This window comes from Sturnira hondurensis, unplaced genomic scaffold (genome assembly GCF_014824575.4).
Source record: "Sturnira hondurensis isolate 20B ecotype Veracruz unplaced genomic scaffold, ASM1482457v3 Scaffold0019835, whole genome shotgun sequence".
NCBI classification, from domain to species: domain Eukaryota; kingdom Metazoa; phylum Chordata; class Mammalia; order Chiroptera; family Phyllostomidae; genus Sturnira; species Sturnira hondurensis.
This window is the reverse complement of record NW_028092466.1, coordinates 4,551,360-4,569,906: the sequence shown is the minus strand read 5'-3', so window position 1 is coordinate 4,569,906 and position 18,547 is coordinate 4,551,360. Positions and strand designations below refer to the sequence as shown.

Genomic DNA, 18,547 nt, shown 5'->3' with positions numbered 1-18,547 from the left:
TTTGAAGCTTTGTGAGTTTTTTTGTTTGTTTTTTTAATAGTCGGGCACAGGGCGGGGAGAAGCTAGGCAAAAAGAGCCGTCCTAAATAGAAATGCTGTTCTCAATTAACACGGGGTCCAGGTAGTAGTAGGGGATGGTGAGGCCTTTGTTGCGCTGGCGGATGTTGTACGAGATCTGGTCGAGGCGCTGGCGGAAGGTCTCCATGCTCCGGCGCGGGACCTCCTCCACGAAGTGGATATCGGGGAAGTGGCCCAGGGGCCGCTGTGGGCACAGAATGAGTAGCTGGACCCCATTCCTCCTCTCTTTCCCTCTCCATCTCCCTCCCTTGACACATCACACACCCCTCTTGTCTTGGCCCCCCCAGCTCCCAACCCCTGATAATGCTCCACCCCGACCTGCACCCAGAGGCTCCAGGGCACCTTGTCGTCGGGCTCCCGGCTGAGTGTCCAGAGCACCAACAGGATGATGCATGTGGTCCTCACGTCTGGTAACGTGTCCAAGTAGGTCTCCAGAGTGGTCAACCCCTTGGCCTGCATTGGCGGGTTGCGCATGGATGATGGGAAGTTGGGCATCCAGGAGGTGTACTCCAGCTGGGGGTGGAGGAGAGCAGATGTCCTGGGTCAGAGAGCACCTAGGGACTCTCCAGCGTAAAGAGGACTCAGACTGAGACCGGTCAGGGCCAACGAGAGTTGGGTTTGAGCCTGGGGCTGGGGCTGGGCCTGGGCCCGGGAAGCACAGGTACCTGCCCTGTGTTGACAGCTGCGTGCTTGGCGGAGCAGATGTAGATGATGATGCTGATATACCGGATCAGCTCAGGCACCGTTCGCAAGCACGTGGGGAAGCCTGAGGAGAGAGGAAATGCCCAGGCAGTGTCAGTCCAGCCCTGGTCCTGACTGGCCGGTAGAGGGCACGGCCAAGCCCTGCTCAGCCTGTCCTGCCAACACCAAACGGCTGTGTCCCTGCCCTTGTCCTGCCTGCTTGGCCCTCCTGTGGCCACAACCCCACTCCCCGAGTTCAAACTGCCTTGGTGAGGGGGCCAGATGTCCTCCAGGCCTGTTCCAGGCACCTGCCTGAGATAGGCCCTCAGTTCTCTCCTTCAGCTACCTTCAGGGGGCTCTCTGGGCCCAGGTCTCAGGGAGGAAAGGCTCTGGAAGAATCCTGCTCTCCTTCCCTGACTACAGCTCTTCATCCGCTCCCACCACATACACCCTTCTTCTGAGAGAGACCCTGCTCACTCCAGAGAGATTTCTCAGTTTAATTTAAAAGATTTTATTCATTTTTTTAGAGAGAGAGGGGGGAAGGGAAGGAGAAAGAAAGGCAGGGAAACATCAATGTGTGGTTGCCTCTCATGTGCCCCCCACTGGGGATCCAGCCCACAATCCAGGCACGTGCCCTGACCCGAAATCAAACCCTGCTCAATCCACTGAGCTATACCAGCCTCTTTGGTCTTGTACCTAACCAAGCTTCTTGCTTCTCTTCCCTGTTGTTCCACCTAAGCAGCAGCCTTAGTTGCCATGGGGACCCCAGATTCCAAAAACCCTGACATATTCAAACCAGACCAGTCATCTTCTTCCCTCAACCTCTCCTTTCTCTATGCCCCCAGCTCAAGAAATGATGCCACCATCTACCCAGTTTCGAAAGCTCTGAACCTAAGAATCACTCTTGGCACCGCCCCCCACCCCCATCTCCCACTGCCAAACCCAAACTAATCACCAAGTCCTGTCATTTCTATTTCCCAACTCCCTCTAGAATTCTTGGTGTCTCCACAGCCCCCACCCTAGCCGGGTCCCTGCCAACTCCCCCTGAACACCATAGCAGCTCACACACTGTCTCCCGACCACCCGTGCAGCCCAGTATTCTAACGCACAAATCTGATCTCCTTGCAAAGCCTGTTGGGGCTCCCTCTGGTGCTGAGTAGTTCCAGACTCCTTAACCATGCTGTGAGACCTGGCCCCTGCTAATGACCTCCACCTTAGCCCCACCAGCAGCCTGCCCAACCTCCATTCTCCCTCCAGTCAGCAGCTTCCAGGACTCTCTAACCTCACCCCTGTCATCTCACAGCTAACCTCCCCATCTGGTAGAGCTTAGCTGGTTTTTAGCTAAGATGTTAGATCTCAGCTGGACCTTAGCTTGCTGCTACACCCCACTCTCTACCCACCGCCCCTCCCCAAACGGTGTTAGGTGCGTCCCCTGAGCTTCTATCCCCTCCACTGAACTGCAATAACGAGTCCCGCTCTAATGTAATTTACGTGAGCAGACTGCCCCTGCCAGACTGTGAACTCCCCGAGGCAGCATCTTCACCTCTCTCATTCCCTTTGTCTCCTCAATAACCAGCGCTTGTCCCATCATACATGCTTGCTGAGTGGGTGCCCAGTGGCACGACTTCGAATGCTCTCCCCCTCCTGGAGCCTGCCAGCACCCCACCAGCCCCCCAGCTTGGAGCACACTCTGTCCCTCCCTGTCTACCTCATGCCCCAGTTCTCAGTCCCCAAAGGTTTGTTTCTGGGTGGGGTCTCGGGTGACCCACAGCCCCTGAACTCAGACAGGGACCAGCGCCTGGCCATGCTTTCTTCCCCGACCCCTCCGAGATGCTGCTGCTCCAAAGGTCAGGGAAGGGCCCTGTCAAAATTCTAGGGCAGTAATTTGGCTTCCTACAGCCCCCGATGAGACATGCTCCAGCCCAGCCCAGTGGGCCCACCCCAAAGTCCTGGACCCAGCTGGATGCTGAGGTGCCCGAGCTCATACCTGAGCTCTCACGCCCTAGTAGGCACTCCTTGAATATCTCCTGCACCCAGGACTGCAATTCCGGGTCACCCTCCACAGCTGCGTCACACGGGTAGTAGTAGGTGATGATCTCCGTCACATATCTGACCAGGGGGCAGGGCCTCAGTTTGGACCCTCCTCCTGCCCTCCCCAACTGCTCTGTTCCCACCTTTCCCAGGATGCCCTGGCCCTGCACCTGCCCTAGGCCCGTGGGTGGGCAGGTGCTATGGGGGCAGAAATGGCAAGGGGAGCTTGTTGAAGTCAGAAGATGGCACCAGACCCAAGCCCAGCAAGGTCAAGTACTGTAAGGCTCCCCTCCAACACCTCAGGGTGTCCACCCCGAGTGCTACCCACTGTCGTGCCAATCTTAACCTCTCCAGTACGTCCCACACCGCCAAGCAGTCATCACGGTAGTAATATCCAGGCAGGTCCTGAACCCCGCGCTCCATGAAGTCGTTGGGGGGGTACATGCTGTCGTAGTTTATCTCCGACAGAGCCCGCACCATCAACTCAGCAATGCCCTCCATGCCCAGACCCGTGCCCTGTCAGGAAGGAAGCAGACACTGAAGCCAGCAGGTCCCTTGAGTCCACCCTAACGAAGCTCACACCCGCCCCACGCACAGTCTGCAAGTGCTCCTCTAACCCCTCGCCAAGCCTGCCCCACCCGGGGATCCTCACACTCCAGCCAGCACGACCAGCCCTTGCCTCTGTGCCTTTGTAGATGCTGCACCCACTTTAACCAGTGCCCTCTCTCCATGCTCCTTCATGAACTACAGGCAAGTGGAAAATCCTGCTATTGGTCTAACTGCAAAGGCCAGAAGGAAAGTAAACATCTCGCTGGTGTTGGAGGCAACAGTCTCACCCTGGCAGACAGCCCCTCCTCGTTGAGGAGGAGGGCCCGCCCGATGCTGTTGATCTGGACGGTGTATCGGGTGTGGGGGATCAGGAGCTGTGAGAGGTAGAAGGAGGAGGAGGGAAGAGAACTGAAGTTATCCGCCAGAGGACCCCAGCACCCCTACTTCTGCAACATCAGACCCCCTCATTTGGGGAAGTCCCTACCAGGAGCCCTGTCTTGTGGGTCCCCAATTGCCTCCCCTAGTCTAACCGGAATCCCTCTGGCCCCAAGTGGCTTTCTGAGGCTGGATGAGGGCAGCGATGCTTCACAAAGGCCCCTTCACCCAAGCTCATACCTTGTAGAGGGGATGGCACATGGGAAGCTGCCTCAACAAAGCCAGGCAGAAGGCCTCAGCAATGAGGTGGGTCCCCAGCAGGTGGGAGATGGCCTCATGGCAGTAGAATTCAGCGTTGCGCACCCATGTCTTGGCCAGCAGCCAGTCCCACTCAGAATCGCTGGGCAGGAAGATGGGGCTACTGGGTCCAGGGGTCTGGCTGAGCTGGGAGTGGGGAAGGTGGGAGAGTTAGACGGGGCCTGAGATCTACACACACATGGGTCCCCAGGAGGGAGACTCAGGGGGATCTGAGGAGGTAAAACCTCCACCCCCTATACTCCAGGCCCTCTGTTCCCCTGAGCACACCAAGGCCTTTCCTCCCTCCTAACATTTGCTCTTGCTGTTCTCACTGCCTGTAATACCTTCCCCTGTCTCTTTCTCTACCTGGCAGCCCCCACTGGTTCTCCAAGAGCCAACTCACAAGGTGCCTCCACAGTCAGCAGTGCAGATTGGGCACTGCACCAGGATACCCAAGCCCCTGAGGGTAGGGGACCACTTAAATCTAGCCTAAACTGTTCCACTGACAAGCCAGGAGCATCAGGACTCGACTGATGCCCCCCAGAGGGGTGACTTTTCCTAATGTAAACATGACTGTAATGGGGACCTCTGGGAAGGAAGTGCCTCTGTTCCATCTTCTGCCAAGCCAGATGCTCAAGGCAGCGGCTAAGTCTGATTAGCTCAGCATTGCCATGCGTATACACAGTGTGCACACTATACACGCAGGTGCACCAACAGGAGCCCAAGTCCATGCATGGGTGGCACACAAGGGCAGCACGCAGATATACACAGAGACTTAGCCAAAGGCCTACAGCCTGGGCCACACACCAGGCTCACCACCAGCCCCCACCCAGACAGGTATATACATAAACATAGGTACAGTCTCAGATGCACACAGAGGAACATACACTCACAGGCACATACAAGCTTACACACAGAGGCACACACTCACACAGGCACAAACCCTCACAAATAGCACACAGGGACATAAGGTTCACAAACACACACACAGAGGCTGACCCACTCACCACGCACTCCCATGGGGGCATACAAGTACACACACAGGCACACACACATTTATGCACATACATTAGCGTGCACACAGGCAACATGCTCACACAGCAGTGTGGCCTGCACCCCAGGCACCTGGATGGCGATGGGCATCATGTTCCCTTCTGGTCCAAAATGCAGCAGGCAGAGAGGGGCACACTGGTGCTGTTTCCGGCCATTGAGCTCAGTGGTGGGGATGCCCTCCAAGATCCTGTAGTCTGCCAGGTAAATGTTCCCCTTCTGGAAAGGAGCCGCCACGGGTGAACAGATAGCACCAACATGGGGCACCCATGACCCACACCTTGGGTACAGAGTGCTCTGGTCCCCCAGATGCAGGGGGTGACCAGGAACCAAGTTGGAAGGTGCCTGCAGGACAGGGCTGGGGGCAAGGTACTCTGCAGACCAGGAATGTGGGGAGAGACGGGGTGCCAGGGACGGAGGGAGGCCAGAAGGCTGTGAGAGGTCTGCCAAACCAGGCCTCACCTCCAGCTCTGCTTGCAGGCACGTTCCTTCTCCCAGGAATGGGGCCACCATGTCATCTGTGACGGGGAACTTGTCTGGAATCTGCGTGCAGCGGCGGATCAGGCCTGGGTTCAGGCCATTGAGGTACTGGTACCCAAAGAAGCTGTCCTCTGTCCAGTGCTCGGCCACGTATTCTGGTGGGATGGCGTGGGAGCGTCACGCCCAATCCGCGTCAGGGACAGAGACCCACGGGGCCAAGGCCCAGGACACAGGAAGACAACGGACACCGGTGAGGAAACCTAGGTCCTAGGCCCGCAGCCCTAAGCTGCGGGAGTGGCCTAGGGAGAAGTTTCACAAGAAGACGCCAGAGGGCGCGCCCACCCACCATGCGACTCCTGCCTCGGTTCGCCCGCTCCTCCCACCCGGCTGCCTGTGGGTCCTGCCTCCCAGACGAGTCTGTGAGTTTCTTCCACTAGAGATCACTAGGCTCCCTGTGTTCCATTCAGGATGCCCCACCCCGTACCGGAGATGACAGTCTTGTAGAAAGGGAAAACTTTCTTTATGTCCTTCAGTCTCTTCCACGGCTGTTTGCAGTCCAGCAGGCCTTGGACTTTGAGCTTCAGTGACCTTAGGAGGTGGGATTCGAAGGGAAAGCCATCAGAGAGGCTGGCAAGCGCCGGCTGGGAAAAGGATCGGGGCTGCCACAGCCCAGCTAACTCTCTAGGTCTCAAAAATCTCTGTTTTCTCTATCTCTAGGTCTCAGGGTCCCTGGGTCCATATCTCAAGGTCTTCTAGGTCTCCATCTCGTCTGGCCTGTCTTACCAGATACCTCTGCCTCCTTGGTCAGTCTAACCTTTGGGGCTGTGGTGGAGGTGGATATGGAGCAGAGGGAGAGGGGCGGTCTTTGCATAGCCCCTCCCCCACTCTCCCGCACACTCACATGGGTGCCAGGCGAGTAAAGAAGGAGGCTGTCTTGATGAAGGAGAAGCGCAAATTTGAGTTCAGGAACCTGGTGGCCTTAATGTTGATGAGAATTGGGAATCCAGGAATATAGCCATTCCACCTGCAGGAAGGAGTGCTGGTCTGGGGCAGGACACCTGGGGTCCAGGGCTTGAGGAAGGGGCAGAGCCCGGAGGTCCACCATGGGAGGGCCCCAGGGCAGCCTCAGATCCTTACTCAGGCCGGTTGGGGTTTCTCCGGACCGGAGGGCGGTAACTGGGAATGTCCACATAGTTGGGCAGACCGGGGACGAAGACCCTCCAGCTGCAAAGAGAAACTGAGATAGTGAGCCCTGATGTCCGTGTGCCATTCCAGGAACAGAGGGCAAAGCCATCACTGGCCCCCAACCTCCCACGGCCCCTGCTGCGCTCCCCTCACTGGTAAAAGTCCTGCTTGGCTCTGATCTCCTCCTGCCGATGCTCCAGAAGGATTGGGAGCGTGTCATCTGCTCTTGTCTTTCCTGTAGGGAAACCAAAGGGAGGGGGGCTCAAGGTCAGACCCCCAGTGTCTGCCTGCCCCTTCCCACTTCAGGAATCAGAACTCAGCTTCTGCCTCCCACGTTGGCTGTGGGGGGCCCACCCCATGGTCAGGGATGGGGAAGGCTTACCCTGGGAGAGGGAGGCTGTTTCTCCTCCCAGAAATTGAAATAAAAGGATCAGAGACCACCCTCCTGTGCCTTGCTCTACCCGCCAAGCTGGGCCCTGCTGCCTCAGGGCCATTCCTCTTCCAGACCCACTGAGACAGTAATAACAATTATTTATCACTTGCTAGGTACGGGGTGCTTTCTAAACACTTTCTTTATATTAACAATTTAACCTGCACAAGAACAACCTTGCAAGGCAGGTGACTGACATTGTGAGCTCACGGCCTGCTCGCCACAACTCCAGAACCCGACAAGCTGTGCAGATCGGGCAGGTTTGTTTTCTCCACAGGTTAAGCACAGATTCCTTGGTCAGAAAAAGCTGCTCAAAGTTTTCCTGAGACTATAGACAGTCCTCATTTAACTCACTTGGTATAACTATTCATAGTTTTTGCTGTTGAAATACAGGATACTAGTATATTTGATTAGTGAGTGCCCTGGTGAAAATATCACATAGCATATGGTGTGTGCATATATGCAGAAGATATTTGGAGATACAGAGATAAAGAAGTGTGTGTGTATTTAGAAGATCCCTTCTAAACAAAATCCAAATTTCAAAACATCTCTGGCCCCCACAGTTTCAGCTAAGGGACAGTATCATCATGCTCATTTTACAGGGAAAAAACAGTTCATATTACACAGAAAACAGTGAGCTGAGATTTGAACTCAGCCACTACCACTAACAACCACCAATAGTTGTTAAGCCTTTTAAAAGCTCCTTTTAGAGACTGTCTCATTGGATGCTCACATCAACCTATGAAGTAAGTTCTGCTGTTAGCTCCATTTTACAGATGAGGACACTGAGGCTTAAAAGAATATAGAAGTATACCCAATACAGCCAGTCAGTATGTGGTGAAGCTGAGATCCAGCCCCCCAGTTGGTAATCCCAGGCTGACAAGCGCCTATTGCTAAAGTCTCATCATGTTCCCTCAAGGCTCCATTCGTTAGGCTCTCCTCCATCTGCCTCAGCTCACACTGTGCTCTGGGTGAGCCGCTCTCCCTGGAGTTGTGCAACCCAGAGCCCCAGCTCAGGTGCAGCCCCGGAGTGGGAGCCTCACTCCTTCAAGAGCCCAGCAGGTGACTCAGGTCTCCCTGCCCTGGTGTTGTATGGCAGCCGCCCCACCCAACCCCATTCCTACCCTGCCACCTAGGGTCACCCTTCCTGTCCCCTGCTTCTGTGTCACTCAGACCTATCACTGTGGGAAGACGCTTCAGATCCCCAGTAAGAACCTCCCTTTGGCTTTCTCACCCTCCCCCAACCTGCCTCTCTCTACCCCTGGCTCCCCTTTCCCCAGCTCAGGCCCTGTGGCCCTCCTCCCAGTAAAAGGCTCTCTCCACAGGGAAATGAGAGATGAAAGAGGGGTGGTCGGCTGCAGGGAGGATGGAGCTCCACACCCCTGGGCCCTCCCCTCCCACCACCTCAAGGCCGGCAAAAGCTCAGAGGGGGAGCGGGGGGACAAATGAGGACAAGCCTGCAGTCCCTGTGCAGCAGCCACATATTAGGAAGCTGGCCCAACACACTAGACAAGGGCTCCGGAAGGGGTGGATGTAAGGAGTGCAGACACTCAGATCACGTGTCTTCTCCATGGGAACAACCAAGCTCCCGGCCACCCAGGAAAACCCCCACAGTCTGCATGAGTAATGAGGCCCCTACAGAAGTGGGGTGGAGCCTCCTAATCCTGTGGGCTGGATTAAGGGGGCCTTTGGGAGAAGCAATGAGTCCTGTTACAGAAATAAGATGTCTTGTTGGGGTAATAAAGAGTCCTTTGGAGCAGTAGAACACCTCATCACTCTAAGGAATGCTCATTAAGAAATGCGGGGCTGCCCTGGCTGGTGTGGTTCAGTGGACGGGGCACCAGCCTGCGAGTCAAGGCATTGCTGGATCGATTCCCGGTCGGGCCCCGTGCCTGGATTGCAGGCCAGGTCCCCAGTGGGAGGTGCATGAGAGGTGAGCACACACTGATGTTTCTCTCTCTCTTTCTCCCTCTCTTCCCCTCTGTCTAAGAATAAATAAATAAAATCTTTTTTTAAAGAAAAGAAACCAGGGCTCTGTCTGATGTGAGTCAGTGGATCCAACTCTGGCCTCCTAAAGGTGGCCTCTGATAGGTCACCTCTGGTTAATTCCCTGGTCAGGCACAGGCAGGCACAGGCCAGGGTTGCAGGTCAGGTCCCAAGTTCGGGGCGTGCAAGGGGCAACCGATCAACGTGTCTCTAATGTGTCGATGTTTCTCTCCCACTCATTCTCCTTCCCCTCCCTCTCTCTAAAATAAAAATTAAAAAAAAGAAAAGAAACCCAGGGTATTATGATAAGGCACAAGTTCTCCTGTTATAACACCATGGAGAACTGTTGAATTAACAACTTTCTTTTTCTTAAGATTTTATTTTATTTATTTTTAGAGAGAGGGAACAGAAGGAGAAAGAGAGAGAGAAACATCAACATGAGAGAGAAATGTCAGTCGGTTGCTTCTTGTACAAGCCCCATACAGAGCCCGAACCCGCAATCCACGCATGTGCCCTGACCAGGAATTGAACCTGTAAACTTTTGCTCTGTGGGACGATGGCCAACCAACTGAGCCACACTAGTCAGGGCTAACAGTCTTCTTAATGAAAAAACGACAGCAGTTTGAGTACTGAGACTTCTGATTAGAGTAACCAGGCATCCTGTTGTAGTAACAGAACCTTACTGGAGTGACAGGAAGTCTTTTTGGAGTAGCTGTACACACTATTTGGAATACATAGGGCATCTTATTAGAGTCCTGAGGCCTGTACTTTTAGAGTGGCTGGGAAGCCCCTGGGAGTTGATGGAGAACAGCAGAGGTAACAGAGAGTACTCTTGCCTTTTGCCAGAACCTTCTAGACTGAGATCCTGAGGGCAGTCCACGCCTTATTCATCTCTGTTCCTCAGGGTGTAGCCCAAGCTGGGCCAGCACAGCAGTGATGACAGAGGGGAATATGTGAGTGTGGCAGGAGTTCCCAGGAGTCTCTGTGAGGCTAGTACCTGCTTAGTTTGTGGGAGTCTGGAGGGGTCATGCTGGAGTGCTGTAGCTAGAGCACGGGGCCGACTGGCTGGGATGGAATGGGATGGGATGGTGGGATGGGATGGTGAGAGCTTACCTGTAGCCTCCCGCAGAGACAGGGTCTCATAGCCATCCATCCACTGGTAGGCGGGGAAGTGGTAGACACGGCCATTGGGTGCACAGATCTGCACATATTTGCAGTACCAGGAGTTCTTGGGAAAGAAGGAGTATGGGTCCTTGTGCAGGCGGACGATGATGAGCTCCCCCAGGTCCTGCTGGCACCGGACAGTGTACTTATCCACCTGGGCAGGGCACAGGGCCAGCTAAGCATGCAGGTCTCAACCTTGGCGTCCCGGGTTTCCTACTGGTCTCGCTCCTCACCTTGCTCACCCTGGGGTATGCTCACCTTCCTGGACAGGGGTGACCTGATCTTTGGACTCTCCTCCCACCCCTCCAACCTGACTGCCCCTGATAGGCTTCTCTACCCAGGGCCAGACCCAGACCCTCCCTCTCTCTACTCCCAGCTCCTGAGGTCTCATCCTCTTGCCCACCTCTCCAGTCATCTGAGACAACATGAGCCATACAAACCCCCAGGGGCTGTTATATAAAGGGGTCCAAATGGGGTCCAGGACCCCTCAAGTCCCCCATTCAAGTCTTAGAATGGGCAGAAGTGGTCCAGCCAGCTCACCTTTCTCCTACTTATAAATGAAGACGTGGAGATTTAGAAATGGCCACATAGACAGAGTGACCTATTAAGGTCACATAGCAGCAGGTTACTGAACCTGACTCAGAAGCAGGTCTGAGGGCCAGGGGCCCAGCAAATGGTGCCTTTCATCATGGAGTAGGCAGGCCACCACTGGACAGGCTGGTCTGGTGTCATCTGAAGTCACAGAGACTGTAGTGTGAATTTAAGCCAGTTATGAGGCATCTTACCTTAGGGAGACTGGGTAAGAAAGGAGAGAGAGGAATGAGGGAGAGGTGGAGAGAGGAAATGGGAAAAGATGAGGGAAGGAGTGGAAAAGGAATGAGAAAGAAGCAATAAATGGAGTAGGAGAGGGTTGAGAGATGAGTGATGTGGGCTGAGTGATGGGAAGAGGGAGAGAGGGGAAAGAGATGAGGAATAACCAAAAGGGATGAGAGGTGACTGACCAGGGAAGAACGCCGCCCAAAGACCAGGGGAGGCTGGCAGCCAGGTCTGCAGTGAGGGGCCTCCAGGGGCACCCCCAGAGCCCCACTGCCTTCAGATCTCTCCCAGAGTTCCCCAACCTCTCCTCTGTCTCCCTCATCTGCACACCTCCATCCCTCCTTACGCTCCCCAGACACACACACTAGTACACACAGTCACATACACATGTACACCATGCTCACATATTCACACATGCACACGCCACAATCACACAACTCACACATACACTGCAGACACACACATATATATGCACACACTACACTCACATACCACACACCACACTCACACATACGCACAGTACACACTCACACAGATATACACATACATACACTACACTCAGACATATACACACCACACACATTCACACATACATAGACCACACTCACATACTCATATACACTATAGATACATTTACACACACATGTATATACACATATATATACACTGCACTCGCACATTCACATATACACACACCATACACACGCACACATACACCACACACATTCACATGTATATACCACAAATTCACACATACACCACACTTGCACACTCACACACACACCACACACTCACACATGTCATACATACACCACACTCACACATACCATGTACAAATACCTACACACCACACACACTCATATACACACACTACATACAGCAGTCACATGCACATACACCACACTCACACATATACCACACACACATACATATAGCACACACACACACACACACAGTCACGTCCACACTCACCGCCCCAGTTGCAAAGTCCCTGCCAAAGTGGTTCAGCAGCTGCTTGTGGCTCTCTCCTTGGGTCCCTATGATGGTCAGCGAGATGGAGTCCATTGTTCCTGACAAGAAGTCATCACCAGTGGCCACCTTGACTTTGTAGGTGGCCATGGCTGCTCTTCAGGTGGCAGAAGAAGGAGCTCAGTCCCAAACACTGTGGAGTACTGCACAGAGGCCCAAGCCAGGCTGTGGAAGCCAGACACAGAGGAGTGGAAAGGGCCAGCCTCCCAAGGTGTCAAGGTGAGGCAGGGACGACTGGCCCCCCGCCCCCAGCAGCCCAGAGCCTGGAGAAGCTGCTGCCCTCAGTGGCCAGGATGGGAGCCAGGCAGGCTGTGGTGAGGACGTGCTCCTGGCTGGTGAGCAGGTGTCTGGGCTACAAGCCCTCTGGGAACTGGCAGGGAGGAACAGGAGGCAGGGCGCTTGGCCTGCCTCTGAGAGGGCGGGTGGAAGATGCCTTGGATGAAGAAGACTTCAGGGTGGGGGAGCCAGTCCAGCCTGAGCCACAGCCCCAGGGAAGTTGGGGGAGGGGTCTGGGCGGGGCCCCCAGATCTTTGTCATCCTAATAAGCTCCTTCTTTCTGCCCGCCTCCATGGGACTGCAGAGCTGGGCACCCCTGCTAAGCAGAGCCTTGGGTCGTCAGTTATCTGTTTCAGTTCTGGAGCCCCCAGTGGGTGAGGGCCAAGGGAGAGGGTGCAGCACAAACTCTGTGCAGCTGGCCTGCTGCCTGGCCATTCCTCCCTGGGAAATGCAGCAGGTGGTGGCCTCAGCAGTAAGGCTGGTCCATCCTTCTGCCCAGGGTCCAGAGCCCATGAAAGGAAGGGTGGTAGGTGTTGAAACTAGAGTTCAGGGACCCTAGAGCACAGAGAGGCTCCAGGGAGAGATGATCAGGGGTTTGGGGGGGCGGGGGGGGGAGGTTGGTTTCTGCTGGGTCCGGATCAGCTGAGGAGAGGCTGGGGTTGACTACAAAACTGGAAGACAGTTGGTGTACATTTGGGGCACAAGTACTAAGCTCAAGAATGGATATATAATTTGTGGTATAATCATAACATAGAATTCTACCCAGCAATTAAAAAAAAGAATGAACTATAGCATGAATGAATTTCACAAAAATTATATTGCATGAAAGTAGCCAGACAGAAAGAGTAGGTGCTCCATCATTCCACTGGCATGAAGTTCAAGACCAGGCCAAACCAAATGGTTCCTGTAGAAGTAAGACCAGTGAGTAGCTCTGGAATGGGAAGCCATGTAGGGAGCTGGAAAGGTTCTTTTTTGATCTAGGTGCTATAAAATGCACTATATGCATTTTATTATATTTATATCATCCCTCAATTTTATAAAGCACTCACTCCACCTCTCACCATTCCTCCTCCCCAAAAAAGAAACAAAAAGAACGAAGCCAGGGAGAGGGTTGGAATCAAGGTTGGGCTCCAAGGGAACTGGGCTTGTGGGGAACCTGGTCATTCATTCCTTCTTGCCTTCATTCACTCAGGAGGTGTTTCAGGAGCACACACAGCATTCCAGCTACCCTTCTGGGCACTGCAGATACACACAGAGCTCACTGAAGCTGGGAAAGAAGGACAAGAAAGAGTAAACAATAATTTCTTTGCTATAGTTTTAGATAGTAAGTACTATGAAGAAAAATCTGGAGTGGAAAGGGGGGTGGGATTGGAGCTAGTTTCTGTGATAGGAACACAAAAAACCAGAGCCCTGAGGACTGCGGCAAGGTCAGGCCCTGTGAGAGGGCTAAGTTTAGGAGGGTGTTGGGACTGAGGTTATGTTAGGAGAGAGGCTTGGAGTTACACTGTCAACAGATAGTGTTTGGGACCCAGGGAGAGTGAGGAGAGAGTCACATTCCCATCGCCCCCTTTCCGGGCCTGCCCTCTTTCCTTCTGCCTCCCAGGGGCAGCTCCTGCCAACCAGGAAGCACCAATCCAGGTTTCCTCCCTGGTGGCACCCTTCTGTCACCGTCGAGGAAAGGTCACACACATGCCTGGGCCGTATTAGGGCCAAAGGGAGCTGGGATTCTGAGATGGGGAGAAGGTTCTGGTAAATTCTGGATTTGGTGAGGAATGAAGATGAAATTGCAGTTCAGGTTGAGCTTAGTGACGGGGATGTGGTTGGACTTATGGAGTGAAATGACCTTTCTAAGACTCCAATCTGCTCATGTCACCCCCATCCCTTCCAACCCCAGGTCAAGCCTGGCAGTGGCTCTGTCCTGCCTTTGAGATGAGGACACCATCCCTTCACATGAGCCCCAGGGCCTACCGCACACGTCTCACCCTCCACAACATCCCCCTTTCCTCCCTTCTACATGGGATGAAGCACGTTTCATTCACCATCAGCAGACAGAGCCCCTACTGTGTGCCCAGCACTGTGTCAGATTCTGAGAACGCAACGTAAGCAAAGCAAATGCCTGCCTTTCTCCTGGAGCTTACATTCTAGTGTTGAGAATAGATAATACTACTTAATAACCAAGTAAATTAAATACTATGTTAAATAGTGATAAGTGCTGAAGAGCAAAATCAAAGTAGAGAAGGACATTATAAAGTATAAGAGAGCAAATTTTAGAGATAGAGTGTCCAGGGAAGAGCTCTTTCGGAAGGGACTTTTCCATAAAAACACGGAGGAAGTGAGTCAGTCCGTTGCAACCACAGGCTGCATGTGCCCTTGGACACACTGTCCTCTCCCCCGTGGAGCTGATTTTTGTTTCCTCTTCCTTCTGATCTTAGCTTGACAACTGCTTCATCAGGGAAGGCCAAATTGAACTATGAATGGCTCTCACAGCCCGGTGGTTAACATTTTTGATTGACATCTGTCTTCCCCACTAGATTAAACTGTTTGTCACTTGGTTTAGTTTGGTTTTCTCCCCAACTCCCAGCACAGTATCTGGTACCTGGGAGACTCTTGAAACATAATTCTTAATAGTTGGATGGATTAGTAAGGAGGACAAGGTCAGGATCAGGAACTGCATCAACAATTCGGTTGGAATCAGAGTGAAGATTCAGGGAGTCGAGGTAGATTGGGGTGAGGGTATGGCGAGGGCCAGGGAGGGTGTGGAGGGGAATGGGTTAAGCAGATGGAGGCAGGATGGAGGAGAAGGCTGGGGATGAAGGTTGTGCCCCCGCCCTGGGTGACTGGCAGGGCTGTCTCATCCGCCTGGCACAGTGCTGTCCCCGCTGAGGACAGGAGTTGTCAGGCAGGTCAGGCCCGCCTTCCTGGGCTCTGCTCAGCTCTCCATGACTCTGCGGGAATGCTAGGAGCCTGATGACATAAATTTGCATTTTAAGATGCAAAGTCCTTATAACTCCTCCCAGCCTCCCACTTTCTAGCTGTCCCCCTCCCTTGGAGATGTGTCCCCAGGGGGCTGCTAAGGTTTGATGAGGAGCAGGGTAGGGTGGAGTGGAAACTGAGGCTCAGGGCCTTGGGAAACTGCCTCTTGAGGCTTCTATGGGACACAGGTCCTGGGGCAGAGAGGTGAGAGGCCCGGCCTTAACCTTCTAATCTAGTAGGAAAACTCACTCTGTGGGGAGTGGGGAGGAAGCAGGGACACACAGGCAACTGGAAGGTAGAGTAGGAGGGGACCTTGGACAAGCAGGGAAGGGAGCTGATAGGGTAGAAGAGTTTGGGTGTCACCACAAATGAAAGGATCTACCTCTACCCCCGATAGCTGCCTCCTCAAGTCATAACCCACTAGCAATAGGTCTCCCCACTGCCAGTCCCCCTCTCCCGATAAAGCAGGAGGAGTGACTCTGCTGAAGTCTGGGTGGGACTTCCGTTCCTGAGGGAAATATGGATGAAAATGCATATGGGATGGCCAGGATGTAAATGTGACTGGGGACATGGACAGGATTAGGCATGAGGTTGTCAATGGGGCACTCCCCAGTTACCACCAAAACGTGGACACATGACTCTGGGTAGGTGCTTGCTGGGCTGAAGAACTGGTTCTCCTGGACCAGGGGTGGACCCAGAGACAGGAGAGGCCCCTGGGAAGGATGCAAGCTTGCACGGCTGGCTCACAGGGGGCCACCCACACAGGAAGCCAAGTCTTCACTGCTGGGGCACCCCCCCCTCCGTTGCCTCACCCTAAGCTCTGAGAGTCAGGGAGCAACCCTTGCCCCCCACCCCCACACCAGGACACAGAGAGAAAAATCAAATCAGTTCACTCCTCTGCTTAAAACTCATCAGAACTTAAAACGACATTGCTCTTAGAGTCAAGACCAAGGCCTTACCAGGAACCACAGGACTGCTCATGACCTAGCTTCTGTCCATCCCTCGGTCACCTTGCCCCAGCCCCTCTGGCTTTCTCCCCATCACTCAAACACATGCCCTTCAGGGACCTTGCACCAGACCCATTCCCGGTCTGTAACACCTTTCTCCCAAGCTGTCCCAAGGGTTTTGGTCTTCTCATCCAGATCTCAACTCAACTGCCACTCCTCAGAGTGGCCTTCCCTGACCACCAGACCTGATGTTTCTCCCCACCCGCTGTCTCCAGTCATGGTAACACAGCACCTGGTTTTATCAGCGGACTGCACTACAACCATCTGAAAGAATGCATTTGCTCGTGTGACTATTTGTTGTCTGTCTCTCTGTAAACTAGTGGTACCAGGGGAGTGTAAGGCTGCTTCCCCATGTTTCAAACAGTGTCTGGGGACACAGGAGCCATGAGGCAAGCAGATTCTAGAATGTCAATGCCAGAGGACTTTCCAAGCCTTCTTGCCCCTCCCATTCATCTGACATATTTGGGCCACTGAGGCTGAAAGGCTTCCTCAAGGCCAGCTGGGGAAAGAGGGCTACTATGCTTCCCACTATACCAGTCACCTTCCAGACTGACCTAAAAGCATAGAAGGGTCCAGAGTGCAAGCTGGAGGGAGCCTCCTCTCTGACATGCCTCCAGCTTTACCTGAGCTTCTTCTCTGAGTCCCGTCCCTGGAGGCACCCAGAGCCTGGGCAGAATCCTGCTTGCAGCTGGGTGTGTCTCTCAATAAACCTCCCTCCAAGCTGGCTTTCTGGGAAATCAGATTCAAGTGATCTGCCCTGGCCCCTCCCTCTCTGGCCCAGGGGCATTTTTAGAATGGGCATGCCTCCTAACACTAACTTTGGTGCAGGCAAAGGAGTGTTCATCCTCTTGGAGGGACAGGCCTTGCCTGACTATGCCCTGATATCCCTCCAGCCTACCTGGTCCTGCTCTTCTAAATCAAAGCCCTAATTTAAAGGGCAGGCATATCCAGCCCCTGCTACGGTCCTCCTAGCCACAAGGGGGCGCCTCTTGGTTCTCCGATTTTTTTCTAAAACGGACAAAATCTAGTGATTTTAAATTCTTAGGTTGGAATCTGCAGATGAGATAAACTCAAACACACTTCTTCATGCACAGTGACATGGGGGTCGTCTTCTCCCAGGATCTCTGGAGCAAAAAGTGAAAATCTGACCTTTGGTAGAGCAGAAGACTCACACCACCCCTCACCCCTTACCTCCTAACCGCCGCAGCACTCCTTGCACTGTGTCTCTGGCCAGAGAGAAGCCATGAGCAAGGTTTACTCAGGCACAGAATCTGACTCAAGAAGCAGAGTAAGGGGAGGGGGATCTGAGGTCTAGGGAAGCAGGAAACAGGAAGGTGTTGAGTGGCTGTGGAGAAAGATACAGACCTTTATTTTTAGAGGCACCAGAGCTGGCAGGGAGAAATTCAGACTCCCCAGATTACCATCTGTTTCAGTCAGAATGGGATAGATTATGCTGCAACAACAAACAACTCTGAAATCCCAATGGCTTAACACCTCCAACCACTCTCCCCCAGAAAAAAGTTTACTTCTCTCTTAGTATCATGTGCAACTCAGCTCAGGAGGGTTTCTGTTCTGCTCTAGTCCCTCAGAGGCAGAAGCTGATGGAAGTGCCATCTCAACATGTGCTCCTCCAACAGCAGAGGCAGAGAGAATAGAACTGTGGGGCTTTCATGCCAGTAATTAAATGCTCATTAGCCAAAACTCATCCAGGACCCCACCCACCCTTAAAAGAGCTAGAGATTGTCTTCTGTGAATCCAGAAGAGGAACTGGATCTCAGTGGCAACACTAACAACTCCCACACCCAGGAGCTGGATTCCCAGGCTTTGCAAATTACCTACTCTTTTTCTTATCAACCCCTTCATTCTGGATACTCCTTCACTTCCTGATGGATGGATGACACACTCTGGGAGGTGAAGGCAGGAACGTGGGGCCTGGCTAGGCGCTGAGTGGAACTGGATGACCCAGGGACTCACAGCTGCTCCAACCTTGTCCAGTCCCCTGGCACCTCCCCTTACCTACCTATACACACACACACACACATCAAACCAAAAATGAAACAGGAGCCAAATATGTTGGTTTTTATTGAACTCATTGGTCTCAAGGACAAATAAACAAACGGACAAAAAGGAGGAGAGATGAT

General features: G+C 53.5%; 1 protein-coding gene across 1 annotated transcript; it reads right to left on the bottom strand.

Annotated features, from left to right (window-relative positions):
* Window positions 1–12,991, bottom strand: LOC118974693 (arachidonate 12-lipoxygenase, 12R-type). The gene is made up of 15 exons (XM_037028269.1): window positions 12,094–12,991; window positions 10,255–10,459; window positions 6,879–6,960; window positions 6,678–6,764; window positions 6,442–6,564; window positions 6,025–6,128; window positions 5,523–5,695; window positions 5,136–5,279; window positions 3,954–4,157; window positions 3,626–3,712; window positions 3,136–3,305; window positions 2,746–2,867; window positions 743–843; window positions 420–590; window positions 1–261 (listed from the first exon to the last, which is right to left on the bottom strand). The coding sequence occupies exons 1-15, from the start codon at window positions 12,238–12,240 to the stop codon at window positions 82–84; spliced, it is 2,100 nt and encodes a 699-aa protein (XP_036884164.1). The 5' UTR covers window positions 12,241–12,991; the 3' UTR covers window positions 1–81.
* Window positions 12,992–18,547: the final 5,556 nt, after the last annotated feature.

Bases quoted from the DNA above. Each gene is read 5' to 3' on its own strand.
- LOC118974693 (XM_037028269.1), bottom strand. From the start codon at position 12,240: ATGGCCACCTACAAAGTCAAGGTGGCCACTGGTGATGACTTCTTGTCA. The intron at 3,306-3,625 runs GTGAGACTGTTG...CCTTCCTGACAG, and splicing joins AGGAGGGGCTGTCTGCCAGG to GGCACGGGTCTGGGCATGGA. The intron at 591-742 runs GTACCTGTGCTT...CTCCACCCCCAG, and splicing joins CAGCTGTCAACACAGGGCAG to CTGGAGTACACCTCCTGGAT.